This window comes from Neolamprologus brichardi, chromosome 17, assembly GCF_056152115.1.
Source record: "Neolamprologus brichardi isolate AB-2024 chromosome 17, ASM5615211v1, whole genome shotgun sequence".
In the NCBI taxonomy this organism is placed as follows: Eukaryota; Metazoa; Chordata; class Actinopteri; order Cichliformes; family Cichlidae; genus Neolamprologus; species Neolamprologus brichardi.
The window spans coordinates 15,375,563-15,391,588 of NC_142120.1; the positions used below are offsets into that span (position 1 = coordinate 15,375,563).

General features: G+C 38.8%; 1 protein-coding gene across 1 annotated transcript; it reads right to left on the bottom strand.

The window, feature by feature from the left end:
• Positions 1 to 1,270: 1,270 nt before the first annotated feature.
• On the bottom strand, positions 1,271 to 15,765 carry mtpn (myotrophin). The gene is made up of 4 exons (XM_006780845.3): positions 15,366 to 15,765; positions 12,051 to 12,164; positions 11,099 to 11,182; positions 1,271 to 2,648 (listed from the first exon to the last, which is right to left on the bottom strand). The coding sequence occupies exons 1-4, from the start codon at positions 15,435 to 15,437 to the stop codon at positions 2,562 to 2,564; spliced, it is 357 nt and encodes a 118-aa protein (XP_006780908.1). The 5' UTR covers positions 15,438 to 15,765; the 3' UTR covers positions 1,271 to 2,561.
• Positions 15,766 to 16,026: the final 261 nt, after the last annotated feature.

Genomic DNA, 16,026 nt, shown 5'->3' on the forward strand with positions numbered 1-16,026 from the left:
GTATTTCTTTCACCACCTGTCTATATCCTCATTCGAAGCCAACAACACCACACATGCATTATGCACCATGCGAGTAGAACACTGCCAAAAGTTTTGAGTTGGCGACCTCTGTGCACTATACACTTCAGCATTCACTGATCCCACTGTTATTTTACATGGCCAACCAATTCTTGACTGACTTGCTGTCATTCCCAGTCACGTCCAGTTTGTCAAAATACCACTAACAGTCTACTGCAGAATACTTAGTAGTGAGAAAATTTCATGACTGGACTTGTTGCAGCTGTAGCATACTATCATGGTACCACACTGGCATTCAGGCTATGAGAGCAATCCACTCTTTCACAAAGGTGCTTGATTTTATACACCTGTGGCCATGGAAGTGATTGGAACACCTGAATTCAATGATTTGGATGAGTGACTAAATGATTTCACAATATAGTGTAGCTGCCTAAGACGATGAGAAATCTAACATTAGCTATTAAGGAGAGGCACGCTAGTTCTTTCTTTCAAATTTTTAGCTCATTTTCCAATTATCCCACTTTGTTTACAGATCTTCATTCATTCAATTAACCAATTATCACAAGTTAGAGAAATGAGTGCAACTAGAGTCCATCCTGTCTACTGTGCTTGTACTCTATTACAGTCATTACTTGTGTAGCGCTGACTCTACTGCCACAAGGATTTTAACACATGCAGCAGGTAATATTTAAGGTAAGGTAGTTTTACCTGGACAATCAATGACTGTTTGATTACTTGGCATTATACTGTGAAAGCTCTTTGTGCTGATAGAACAAATCAGTAAATTACGTTAAGTTTCTGCAAGTCCCAAGAATGCATTTAATGTAATACTAACTTTCAAATCCTAAAAACACCAATATAGAACCGTATCACTTTGATGTTTGCTGAGGTGTTCGTATCAACAAGTCTGAAGAGCATCCCTCTTGGTAAAACATTCTGCTGAAGTCAACACCTCAACAAGATTTTGTTACAAGCAGCACTGTGGTGTCAGCAAATCCCATCTTGAGTGAATTCAGCATAAAAATCACAGCAATGCCCTCATCCAATCCAACTTAAAGGTCACCACAGTGCACAACAGAAATATGACAAATTTAAGGGAACGCGTTTTGTCACAGAAAATGTGCTTCTGCTTTAGATAATAAAGAAAGCATTCTCACAGCTGACCCATCATTAATCTTAAACATCTTTTTGACAGTTCTTTGCCCTTTCCCTCTCCAGTTTACAAGGAAAATGGATACTGATGACAGATGTGTTTTTTTTTTTATATTTTTTATTTGTTTTTACAGACTTTTGTCACAACAAAGTCAGCAAGAGCATTCTTTTTTTTGTCTATTGCATTGTTGTAATTTGTTTGAAAGCAACCAAGAGGACAGTGACCATTTCATAGCATAAAAGCAGAGGCAGTTTTGACATGCAGCAAAACAGGCAGGGCTTTGAACTGAAAAAACGAACAAGGCAAGGGGAATAAAAAAAAAAAAAAAAAAAAAAAAAAACCCTACCAACAACTTTCAAATCTGACCCCCATTAACCCATCACTTACAACCCCTAGAGCCCATTAGTTACAAAATACTCAGAGAAGCTGCAAGAAAAAAAAAAAAGGAAAAATGAATTTTTGCTCTGAACTCTCACCCAGGGGCGGCAAAATGAAGAAAGTTCTAAAATATCTAATCCTATTATGTGCTGTTAACCTTGCTTCAAAAGGGATTGAGTAACACGTTTGAAAATTGCAACATTCAAGTCATTCTAGTTAGCCAGCATGGTGATTGGTCAAAGAATAGAGAATACCTTAATGATGTAAAATTTGTGGAAAAAACACCATTTGATATGTAAGTGATACATCACCAAGTAGAAAAGAAAAATCTGACCTCTGCACCTCCCTCAGCCAACATCTCTAAAATATTAAGCTTAGATTTGAGGGACAATTTGATCTATCTATAAAAAAAATTAAAGTACAGGAAGAGGCCACACATAATGAAATGTTAACATAATTAAACTTAATCTTTTTAGTCTTATCAAGTATAGTACAGTGCAAGTAATGTTCATGAGAAATCCTGGCCATAAAATACTTAAACTGTGAAGTTGTAAAAATATTAACACACTACTGATCCATTACAATTTAATTTCAGTATGTTTTTACAACACAACTGCAAAAAAGATGTGCATTTACTCGTATATGAAAGCTTTGTGTTTGTGTTATCGAGTCTGTTACTAATCTGAGCAGTGTTAAGATCCAGGTTCAAGAGCACTCCCCAAGTGTTTGGTCCCTAAGGGAGACATAACTGACAAGTCCTTCTGTTAAATGGCTAAAAACAGAGGACTAAGGGAAAAAAATCCTATCCCAAAAACCTGGGGAAAAGAGAAATTACAATGTAAGGAAGACCACCAGACAGACAAAATGAACCTCCAACAAACAGACAAAAGCATTGTTGAGACAGAGGTTGATCAGGGTCAAAGGGGCAAGTCCATCTTCTCTCAGGAGATCACTGCATCCATTTGAGTGCCCGTTCATACAGCTGCCCAGCCACCTCCCACACTGTGGTGTCTTACTTGAGCAGAGCTTTTATGGGCTCAGTAGCAGCAGCTTCAAGGGCAGTCATGCCGTCTGGTGATTTTTGGTCTTTGTCAGCTCCCTGTGGAGGAGAGGGGACATAATGTTTACTTGGTGCCTCAAACTTAATGACATCTGCTCAAACGTGACAGTCAAATACTGCATTGATAACGCCGCCGTGAACAATGTCCAAGCTTGCGTGGCTACTTAAGAGCCATACAGAACTAGTCAGACCCAAACTCCTTCATACACACTTCTTATTTGTTTTACCCACATCTGAAGAACTGGGAAGATTAAGGAAACCAAAACAAGGGATTAAAATCGAAGCATAGTTTTTGGACACAAATTGCACCAGCTGTGATTTAGTTTTCAGAGCTGAACTATGTACTCCTCAAAAACAAAAGTGTTGGCTGAGCACTGAGCCTTGAGTAGATGCATTTGGAAGCCAAGCTAAAGCGAAATTAGAAGAGGTTTGTTCCAGAAATGGGAAAAGCTCAGTCTGAGGGAGGGGAGGGGGGGAGGTTGCATACACATCCCTAATGAACAAAATCATTAAAATCAGGAATCAGTTGATAAGATTCAACTGGAAAGAGGCCAAGTTAGTTATAAAGTATCTCACAGGTTCAGTTGTTCTGGTGTACAAATGCATCTTTCACTTTTTGAGAAAGACGAGTGAAAAACTCACAGACAAAAGTTACGGTAGTTGCCAAAGGAAGAGAGACAAGACTTACTTTAGACTAGCCCCTTACTCATTTGAGCTGTGATAATATGTGTATTCTGACTCTGACACTGTGGCTGTGGAGTTATTGTTATACTTTTCTTTAAGCTGCAGGGAGTCCACCTGGAGGAGGCATGTATATTTGGTTCAATTATAGTGCAGAACCAGCACAAACTGGCAGGGATGCCGACGTCCAAACAAAGCCTTGCATTCACGGTTCGATTATGAATTTTACATCAGCTGAACCCTTGCATACTCATGGACACAGGAAAGGTATGTAGGTCAATCATGAACACAACAAGGACAAGACTTTCCCTTGGTTGACTGCTTTAGGGACACAGAAAGGCTGTGGCATGAAAGATCTTTACAGAAAAGTGAGGGTGGTCATTCAGACATAAAGCTGCCACATTCAGAGGCCATCAGATCAATGGAAAGGAGTGCATGACTAAGAGGGGCTGAAGTCACACACACTGAGACACAAATCCATTCAAGCTTTGAGGGATAACAGAATCAATGTGAAGGAGATGGGAGAAGACATAGCCATTTAGATTAGTACGGACAAAAAAACACAGACACACACACAAAAACAAAGAAAGAGAGAAAGAAACAGGCCACATGTTTTAATGCCTTTGTAGTGACAACAGATTTAATGGCAAAGTAGGAGTGGAAGGCCTTGCAGTGGAAACGCGTCCCTTTGTTTAGCTTGCCAAGTTTAGCCTCTTAGCAAAAGAGCTTACAGAACCAAGGCAGAGAGAGGCTATTGTTGCGTAGAGAAGCAGGGCATCAAAAACAATGTGCCCCAGTTCGAGTACCCGGTAGCAGGAGGATGGTTATCTGGGAGCAAATTCCATGCCACAAGAGCAACAGAGCATAAAGCGAGGAGGGGGATTTACCAGGGTTGAGTTGATAACCTGTCACATCTACAGCTCTAATTGGTAAGGAAATGGAAGACAAAATGAGAGATAGGGCCCGCCCCATCGGAACATACTTTACATTTCTTGGCATAATGCTCCTGTCAACACTCTAGTTAAACATGTTAGAGCTCTGTTACGCAACACTTGCAGTATGAAGACTAGTGAGACCTGTTCTCTCACTTTTTCAATGTGAATTTTATACATTTTATCTGATTATTCTGATGGTATCAAACATGCCTGTTAGAGATGAAATTGTCTTTTTTTTAAGCATTCTTGCAAAGGATTACATAATAAAATTCACATCACTCCCATGTCTGTTAAAAATGATGATGGTTGACAGCTAACTTGTCTTAGCTGGGACATAAAACATGGAAGCAAGGAGAAACAGTGGAACAGCTCTCTTCAAGGGGAACAAAATCTGACAACCAGCTTCTATAAAGCTCACTAATTAACAAAATGATAACTGATTTGGTTGTCTGTGCAGAAAAAAATTTAAGTGGGGCCAGTCTTCATTGTATAATGAAGAATTGATCTCACACTAAAGCTGTATATTATCAACTACAAAATAAACAATGACAAACTTTTTTTTAAGTGAAGTTGTGTGAAATTGAGTCTTTAATCAAATCCTGCAGTGTTAAAAACCCCAAAACAAAACAATGGTTTTGGTAGCCAGATCTTTCAATTTCCAAAAAAAAAAAAAAAAAAAAAAAAAAAAAAAATCCTTCCCTCCCCTACCTTACCTGCAAATAAACAAAGGTTTTCTTCAGTGTAATTCATCTTGTCAGAGATAGGGCAGCTTGCCAGGCAAAAACCACATTTTTTTTTCTGATAATAATGTTTTAATCTTTTGTCATTTATCACAGTTTCGAAGTCCACTCCTTCTAACAAGTTAAACAATTTTTGTTCTTCTGTCAGTTAACTTTCCCTGAAAAATGCAGATTCATGCATACCAGGTACCTGATAACCAATTACCATAATCTCTTACTCTGATGTGCTACTGGGTAGAGCAATATGGCCCACACTTCATATTTCGATATTGTTTAGCTGGATGACGATATACGATATATACCTCAATATTTTTTTAAAACCAATAAAGTAAGAACAAAAAGGGAGTCCTTAGTCAAAGCTATGTGTCGCAGATGTCACACAGGCACTTTTATTAACATACAGTGTAGATGTACATATAAAAAAAAAAAAAAAAATCACTCAGAAATAAATTATCAGCATCTTGACGCTGGCTGCAGGTGAAGCGATGGGGAGGGGGAGTTGTTTTCAGTGAAGGAGAGAGGCACAATAAAGCTCAAGATCCTGTTGAGACTTTTCAAAATAAACTGAATCACGTGAAAGAGCAGATTATTTACGGATGAGAATTAAAAAAGAGCTGCCAGGTGCTAAAAAAATAAACCTTAGACTCAAACATTAGAACAGGCTTTTCCCTGCAGCACACCGTGTAATAAATACTCACACAGAAAACGGCGGCCTTTACAACTTATGTCAAAAATGTAGTTTCATGCATCGGTTAAAACACTCGACTCCAGCTACATGACGCGCAGCTGGAAACACTTCCCGCAAGTCGAGCTGCCCGAGATTCACAGAATTTACAGAAAATGTTACATTTTTGTGATTTATATCTTTATCGGGACGATAGAATTCTTATATCGGGATATGAGATTTTTTGTCATATCGCACAGCCCTACTTCTATATAATAAACACAACTGCATAATTTGTACCACTATATTTTAGGTTCTACCATTCTCATAATTATTACCTTCTCGTCACCAAACATACTGTCAAAAAGTGTATACTGGAGCCATGCCAGAGATAATGCTTCATATCCGTATTTATGGTCGAGTTCCAGTAATAGTGCTGGCACAATCTTCCTTTTTTTGCCTTTCAGGATACACCACGCTACCCCAACGGCCAAGCAGCTCACTGGCACGCTCCTGACACCACTTAGAGTAATGAGCTTTACTCAACTTGAATAATGACCCCACATGATCACCTCACTGTCCAAACACTAGCCAGTCAAAGACGTTGATGGCCAATTGAGACACAGACTAATGAACAAGAATAGACTCCCAGCGTGTCTCCAGTCAAAATAAGATACATCATCACCCTGGATTATACAGCTGTACAAAGCAGCAGTGGGTCAGTAATATAATGCCACCAACATGCCAAAATGTCCATTAAGTTTTCATTATGACTGTTGTGAATGGAATGCATAAGTCTTCAAATATTGAGCCAAAGCCTCACTCAAAACCTATTTGACGCACAAGATTTTCATCAGACTATTGACCCGCTGTCTGCAATCAAACATTACTGAGCAGTTAAAAGAGCAAATTTTTTAACACCCAGCGATAAGGATAAGATCAATACATGTATTACGACAGGATGTGCCAGAAAGGCTCTGGATGAGATACGGTGGGGGGTGGGAAATAAAATCCTTTTATAAGTTTATGGTAATCTCAACATATGAAGCAATAAAGACTGCAAGTGTACACTTTCACCCCCCTCAAAAAACAAAAACACTTCAGTGACAAGTGAAAGATGTTTTTTACTAGTGTGTGTATATATATATATTATCTATACAGTTAGGATAAATGTTCCATCCATTCTTTGCATAAATGGCAGAGAGGAAAAAAGGAGGAAACCTTTAGGGATGTAAAAGACACAAAAACAACAGGAACTGACTTCAAACAGTACTGTACTTCTTCCTAGACAATAGCAAGTTCCCATTAAAAGAAAAATGTGTGTGTATTTGTGTGTACGCCCTTTTATTGCTGACCTAAAATTAACTGGCTGGTCTTTGCAGGCTGTAGTCAGCACTCTTGGCCGGGATCTTACAGCTGGGTCACCTTTGGGGTAATAATGGCCTTTCATAATTCATTAACAACAACAACACGGCACACAGTTGGGGGCAGGGGTCAGCTTCCATGATGCACAAGGGAACCACGACATTTTTAATCTGCCAACACAAGAATGTCTGACAGTCCAACAGTCACAATTCAGTATTCTCAGTGGGCTCCTTTTATCCAGTGCAATGTGGCAGCTGTGCACAGCTACAGGTGCTGCCAGACAGAGTGGATTTACACTAGCACTATCATTGGTGTAGCTCTGAAATATCTATTAATCTCATGTTGGGATACATGGGAAGTTTTCAAAGCTGTCATATGGATATACTGAGACCTGCTCCCTGTGGCAACTATTAGCATCTAGTCTTAATTATTGATGGTACTTAGTTGGAATTATTATAAAATCAAGAACTGTGATGAATTAGGACAACCTGTCTTGTCTGATATGATACTATCTTTTTGAAAGTCTACCAGTAGCTGGATAATTCATGAGACTTCAGTTTAAATTTACAATTGGGATCTACAATGACTATGAAAACAAGACAATCAACGTAAAATTATTCATATTTCCTCGTCATAGTCCTTGTCATAACAAAACTCATTTTTCTTGTGTAATAAATCACTCACACACCTTTTCTTAAGTTGCTGTGCTTTCATCCCTCTCTAAAACAAAACTTACCCAAAGGTCTTTGATTTACAAAGATGAGGCACTACATGATACAGCTGCCTATTTTAAATGCAGAAGAGCTTCTGACTCTCAGAAGGATGTTCCGTGACTGGCAGCAGAAGAAATTAAGGAAAATACACGCCAATAATGAAGTCTTTTTTTAAAGAGACAAAATGAGCTTTTAAAACCCAAATTTTTCATTGTAATGTGAAAGTGAAATGTGGCTGTGTGATATTAACACTCTTAGGGACATTAAATGCATCATCTAGTGACAGCTCAGATCTTAACTTGAAGTACACTGCTTAGTTTCAGCAAAGAAATCATTCTATAACGTGTCATCTTTCAATGCTTAAATAATAGCTCATTGGATATAAATATGGTCTATGGTAGGAATAAAAAGCTCTGAGTCAAATGTATACTTAAGTCAGAAACATGCAATGTCAAATGCGTACTGACATGCTAGCAATTTTTATAGCAAATGACTTGCTGTATATAGTTTCTTTTTCCTGTCCGATATTTCCTTCAGTTTATCTTAGTGTTGATTGCCAGCTGACAACAGTTTTCCGCTCTTGGCTGACTAGTTACAAGATTCTGGTGCCTTTGTTGATAGGCAGGACAGAGTTTGCAGCTGCGCTGCCAAAAATGCAGGACTAATACAGCTGATTAACTGAAATCAGTTGGTGTAGCATACCACAACCATGCCTCTCTAACCAAACACTGTTGTTTCCCCATATACAGATTATGGTTTCCTCTTTTCAAATGCCTTCTTCAAAGTCCCATTCAACCTGTGAACCTATTAAAAAGTCTGTCTGGCTGCTGGCAATGAGATTGTAAAGACTGCAAAAAGTGACTTCCCTATTCTGTAGTGTGACCCCTCCCCACTTCCCATTACTTGATGCTACTGTGAAACAACTGTGTAGAGGAGCTTTCATTTACCCTGCCTCATTAAGCCTGGCTGGAAACAGACAGCTGCTCACTCACCCTCAGGCCCCTGATTCTCACTCTCTCTCTGAATTCTTCCCATATACACATAAGTCTGAAGCAGCCTTTGAATGATGCTTTTTCATGACATGATGCAGTCTTCCACAATGTAAACTCCAATTAATCAGTGGTGGTGTACTTGTGTCATTTTCCAAATTTCAAGCCAAACTATAAAAATTGACAGATTTGTTTGAAGCACATTTACAAAGCTAAGCTGTCTGACTGAAACATCCATGTTCTTTGCATCATTGTTCAAATAAACTTTTTTTCCCACTTAAATTTAATAATAAACATGTACCGAGATAGAGGACCCAGTCAACTACATACCTACCTGCTTTTTTTAAACATGAGTGTTATAAGGTGGAGGGTAGGGCTGGGCGATATGGCCTAAAATTCATATCGCGATATAATTTGAAGCATGTGCGGTAACGATATATATATCGCGATATATTCTTTTCTTCTGTATAACGTATTTTCCACACTATAAAGTACACTTAAAATCCTTTAATTTTCTCAAAAATCGAGAGTGTGCCTTATGTATGAATTCTGGTTGTGCTTACTGACCTCGAACCGATTTTGGCGTGCAGAAATCTGTAAAAAAATGTTTTAGTACAACTTTGGTAAGCCGCACTGCTTGATGGATTGTCAGTGCATTACAGCTGCCATAGTGAGGAGCTTTGCGGAGTAATCTGGATCCAAAACTCCGTCCCCCTTCAGGTCCCAAAGTCAAACGAACACTAAGAGTTAAAAATGGTCTAAATTCCTTAATCTTTAATAAAATCATCAGCGTTGCTGCTTTATCAGGTGTAACAATTAAGTTTAACATCCATGCGTCCATGAAAACAGAATTTATTAAATTTAACGGAGTTAGAAGTTAGAAAGGAAGTTAGCTTGCTAGTTTCCACCTAAACATGACATACCATGTTCTGACTGAGAGATTTTTGAAACTAATTAAAACGTACAGCTCTGCTACCACTTCCAAAATAAATGAAGACAGAAAACTAAACAGCAGTGGCGTTTGTAGGGTTACTGAAGTTGGACTACCTGGTATATAATGTTGTGCTACGTGATTACTAGCGACACAGCTATGTTAGCATAACATTAGCACAGTGAAGCTGAAGGATGAACACCAACTTTTTTTCCACTCATTAAAAGTTAACGTGAGGGATTCTGGTGGTCAGGGACAAATGCAATCGTATAGCAGGATGCTATACACGGGGCAAACGTCAGTCAGGAGAACAACCAAGATTATTCATCCACAATACGAGGTTAGTTATTAATATACTGCAACAACATGGTAATAGAGCAGCTACGAAAGAATTCAACATTAATGAATCAATGTTACGGAAGTGGAGGAAGTGCAGTTTCTGGCTTTCCCCATATTTCAAAAGTGCTTCATCTCTTTGCTATGACTGTCGCCTGGCATAATTTGCAGATTATAATGGTTGTAGCCGCTGCGATGCTTTAGACCAAAACAGGCGCAGCTTGATGACATCATCAACATGCGCTATCGCGATAGAGCGGTATAGTCAAAATCTCTATTGTTGGCCAAATTTATATTGTTTCTATCGTATATCGTTTATATCGCCCACCCCTAGTGGAGGGATACACAGAAAAAGAAATGTGTGTGTTAAAATGAATGTGTGACATTCATCCTCCACAGGGCCATCAATTCAACTGCAGTCGGGCTCATTTGGACTGTAGTGAAACAGTAGCTACAGCTGTCCTGATGGGTAGAAGATGTGTCATTATGCCAGGAGTGCATACACTTTTGAGTCTAACATTCAGGTAAGACATGCAAGAAGAAACACTGACTTTGTAAAAGAAAGCTCCCCACTTACAAATGAGTCTGTCTATCTAACTGTGAAGGAACTGCAGAAATGTGTATTCTATGGCCAGATGATGCTGGATAGATTGGACATTTATTATAGTATTCCTGTTATTATGTTGTAGTGTTATAGCCAATGCCAGCTGTGCCTGACTCTGTTCTGTGCCTCTCCTCACAGCTGTGACTAGATCTGCACATGGCAGCATGTATTTTTTTGGACCCAATTAGCATTTAAGGTACTTCCAGAGCTAAACACCTTAGGGAGGCTAATGTGGAGGGATGGAGCAGAGACTTAGATAAAGCCAACGGCAGTGCTCCTATGAATGAAAGAAACAAACAACAAAAAAGCAAGTGCACAGCAGTGACAGTCTGCGATGCTCTATGAACATTCCAGCACAGCCTCCATAGAAATGTGTTAAAGGGCTTTTTGTCCAATGAGTTACCTCATCAGCACTCATGGCTCACATGGAACCACTGATACATCAGCATGCACTAGTGGGTGAAAGACACCAGTGCACTCCTTTGTGCAGATGCTTGCATACGCATACATGAACGCAATCAGGGCACCAACCTTTTCTAGCAGGAGCTTGACACATGAGAGATGACCCTCAAAACAGGCAGTCATCAGTGGAGTAAACCCATGTTTGTCTGGAGCCTGTGGAAGAAGAGGATGAGAGAGGAATGAGTGAGAAGAAGAAGACTTTTGGTCTCTGGAGGGAAAGCAAAGATTGTATATTGTTACACTTTTAAACTCTTGTTTAAAAAAAAAAAAAGTCTTGTGATTTGCAGATACCAATTTTAAGCAAAGGGTGAGATGCACCGTGCTGATGTGCATCTTCCTGTGCAAGGAAGATTTAGAGACTTCCTACTCCTGATTATTAGAGTTAAAGCATCCATGTCTTATTGTAAATTACTAACACATGATGCTTTCAAGGTAAAAAGCAATTTAAAAGACTTTTCTTGAATCAGGCCACTACCACACCTTCTGAAACTACAAGGCTCAAGGGGCCATCAAGGTTAAATGTGAGAAGGGGTTTTCTAGCATAAAAAATGTGGGGCTTTCAAAGAGGTTTTAGCCTCACACGAAAGGAAGATTACCTGAACTACTACTACTACTGAACTTTTTTTAAGAGGGGCTTATTTTACTAAACATAACAGGAAATGCATAGACCTGTTAAGTAAGGCAACACAGACTCACTGCCCTAACTGCAAGCGGATCAATTGTGGTTATGTGCGTCACTCATGAGAAGCCCACTATGACCCATAAAAAACCCCTGCTGAGGCCTGGCCAACTCACTGGTAAAAAAAACAGCCAATGAACAGTGGGTAGAAATGTATATGATAAACCCCGTTTTATTAAAGCCAGGTTGCTTTTGTTTAAACAAACAATGTTTGTTTCTAACTAGACATTAGACAGTCAAAGGAAGGAGACACAGGCTCTGTTATTTTTGTGGTCACTGTAGTGCTGAGCAGTAGGCAAATTAATGCAAAAAGTATGAAGCTGAGATAGTTGTAACTCTTACATTGATATCTGCCCCCTTAGAAATGAGGAACTCCACCACATCTGTCTGACCGAAGTCTGCAGCATAATGCAGTGGCTTCCTCCCACCATCGAGGGTCCGGTTCACATGCTCAGCCTAGAGAAGGGAAAAAGTACACATTAACAGGGATGAGATCGCCTAACTTGGCATTGCCACAAGCCAGTATGGTGTGTCTTAGTTTAAAAAAAACAAAACAAAAAAGAAAACACAAATCAAAGCCCTTCAAAAGAAGGTAACATCTATCAAATCATTTTTTGCTGCTTGGACCCATAATAAAACACAAATCGGTCCCAGCGAGGGCTGTCAGTCCTGACTTTTTCCCCAGAAGTATATGAATAATTACTTGCCTGTATAAGGACGAAGGGAAGTGAAGCAAGAAAAGCATTCATCAGCTCAGAAAAATGGGTATACTATCGATAATATAGAAGCATAGGAAGCCCTAGAAGATGCATTAATATCTTGTTACACAAGACCTTCATATTATAAACACCTGAGCTGGGGATGAAGGCTCAGGTGTTGGTTCTCCTGGGGCAACTAAGATCAACATTAATGAGATAGCAATAAAATGGACAGACTAGGCAAACAGCATTGACAAATACTGTGCATTATTGATATCAAAACTGTATGAGATTACATATGACCTCAAGTTTTTACATTATTATTAATATTATAGTCATCTCCTGACTCTAATTCCTACATTAAATTTGCTACAATATTTACCATGACAGCATAAAATGAAGACTCAACCTGCTACGGATCTCCAAATATAAATTTTTCGAAGCAGACACATTGAATTAATATGGCAGTAATGTCACATATATATTTAGTTTCATGAAATAACTGTTGTGAAAGGACTCAATATAATCTTGTACATAAAATAAATCCAGTTTTATGTAGACCTAAAACCTTAAGGTTGCACTTTGAAAAAAACAAAACACCACATTTCCTTTTACTCTCTGCCATTTCTTGGGGTCAGATGAACATGGTCAGTTGCACACAAATTCTGTTTTATTACCACTAGATATTTCTGAAACAGAATCCACACCGCAGCACTGCCTTATCAAAAACATCCTTGTAGGTCAAATTCAACATACTGAACACAATGTTTCACCTTACACCTCATCTTGCTAAGTCCTGTAGCTGATTGATATCAAACCTCAAACTTCTCTAAAAATGTTTAAATGTTACTTTCAGTGGTTGATAAAATTAAACGAGCTCCATTTATACTATAGAAAAAGGTTAGTTATTTTTATCTACATGTTTTGTCAATGACACAATTACAGCTGGAACACAAGAACCCTCACTTCTCAGAAGTCACCAACTGTAATCATGAGCTCATGTCAATCATTTGTAGTGGTGGTTTATGTCAACAGTTCTTATAGTGCGGTCTTCACCTCAGTTAACACGCAGTTAACACACGCACACAAAACTTCACACAGTCCCTCCCTACACTGGCAGCTCAAGTAGTTGATCTGCACAACACTGAACAACAATTTGTCAGGAATTTGAAGAGGTCACTAAAGCTGCCCTTTCAGGAACACTAAAGGTTATTCGGTATGGCTACTAATAAAATATTAATAATGGTAATGTGGGAACTAGGCAGCAAAAATTATCAGTCCTGCCTGTCTATAACATTAATACATATTGTCTGTGAAGGTTCTCAGTCATCCAGGTCATCGTAGTCAAAGGAGCTTGCAAAGAAAAGTGTCTGGACTTCTTTAAGTTGCTTGAAGACGTTTCACCTCTCATCCGAGAAGCTTCTTCAGTTCTAAGGTCAAATGGTGGACAAATCTGGGATTCTCTGCCACTTGACCTTAGAACTGAAGAAGCTTCTCGGATGAGAGGTGAAACGTCTTCAAGCAACTTAAAGAAGTCCAGACGCTTTTCTTTGCAAGCTCCTTTGATTAGTACATATTATTAACAGGACAGTTATTTGTGTCTAAAAACTTGTGTTTTTCTTGACGTCACAGACTCAAGGTGAAAAACAAACAAAAAAAAAATCTATTAGTGACTACATCGAAACAGTGGCAAGCACTTTATGGTGCCAAGTTGAACAAGTATAGCATTACCTCAGACAACCTAAAAAATAAATTCATTTTTTGTTTTTTTGCTGTATGTAAGAGAATCTTAAAATATGTCACATACTTGGAGACGGTATGTATAGTTTTGACCTTGTGTGGAAAATTGTATGCTGTAAAATTATTCCACCCTGGAAAAAGAACAGTTGAAATAAATAGTTAAAAGTACCAAATTACCATGACGATCACGATGAGTGTATGTAAACAGTCATTTATACAAGCACGTGATTAATAGTTGATGACACAAATAGAACAAGACACTAAGAAAAAAGAAAACGCTTCTGTCTTCTCAAAAGTTACCAACATCCTGAGCATTTTATCAGTCTTTAAGAGTTTGATCAAAAACTATATGTAGTTTCACGTATTGTAAAACTTACATTGGAAACTAGCATTTTACAATTTAAACACATTAGTGAGCTGTACTTTATGAGGAAGCAAATATAGATTCAGTTAGTCATTTGTGGGAAACAACTGAGTGTAAATCATATGTGGCAGTAAAACTATCCAGCTACTACCCAACTACAAAATCCGAATGCAGGCGTGTTTCCTAAGGTAGCTGTTTTACAGAAACATCTCTGCGTGGTAAGCATAGGCAGAAACCTTCTCATCAGGCTGCTCCAAAAAGAGCATGCTGGCATTAACGAACGCTGCTGCTGCTGCTATTAGCCAAGCCTCCATCTCCTAGACTACAGCTGAGACCACCGCCCACTAAAGCTGACTAGACACTGGCCCTGTCTGCTCGATTAGCCGCTAGCATATAGCTAGACATTTGCCTCAGCTCTCTTAACAACACGCTTATAGAAGACTGTAATATGCGTTTTCTAGTAACGTACATACTGTGCTTAAAACACCCACTTACAGTAACATTGTTACTGGTGTCAAGAGTCGTTACCCGTGTCACGTACCAACAGATACCATAGTTGGTTAGCTAACCAACAAGTTGCTCTCAGCGGAAAGTGATAATGGATTAACTTTAAACACGTCTCGTTACCCGTAAGACGAATTAAAGCCAGTTTAAAGGTGCACACATTACCGTTAATGTTACAGACCCAGAATGTCCCAACAGCTTTTCAATTCTGGATTACCTAACTTAAAATTTCCCAACTCCAGCTAACGCTAGCTCGCTAGCAGCTCTACGACCTAGCGTTGATTACCTTAGCTATGCTGCCAATAGTCAAAAATGCACAACAGTGGGCAAGTCATATAACAGCTAAATTACCGTTTGCAGTGTGGCTTTGACCTCATCCAGGTCCCCGGTCTTCAGTGTCCAAATCAGATCTTTATCGCACATCTTTTTGTTGTCGGTTCGGTGTTGCACCTTCCTTGTTGTACTGCCGGGGGTTTGACAACTTATCTGCTAGTGTGTTAAAAGTTAGCTAGCTGAGGCTAGAAAACTACTACTCTCGTCGAGGCTAATACAGTTTCAGCTAAATAAAAATATTCAGAATAATAATTTTTGTTCGATATGGCGACTCAATGACGAGTGACGGGGAAAATGGTTCACGAAAAGTTCTAAACGGCAAAGTAGCAAACAGGTATCCGCCTTTCTGCAATCCAGAAATATTTCCGATGCCGTTACCCGGAAGAGAATATTTATGGAGAAGTTTATGCTGTTCTGTGACGATAAGAAGGAGTTACTTAATGCAACGCACACGACTTGTTGGGGTTTTTGAATATCCCTAATTTGTAACAATTATTTACAGTTCCTGAATAAACATATACAGAAAAGTATAATTAAATAAGCTTCTATGTTACCATGTAAAGTAAAACGGAAATTCGTTCCTTATCTGGTTCTGCATTTATGTATTTTAGCACTTTGTCTTCACATCTGAGTATACACCTTTTCACTGTTTTTCAGAAATGTTTAACTGAAAAATTTT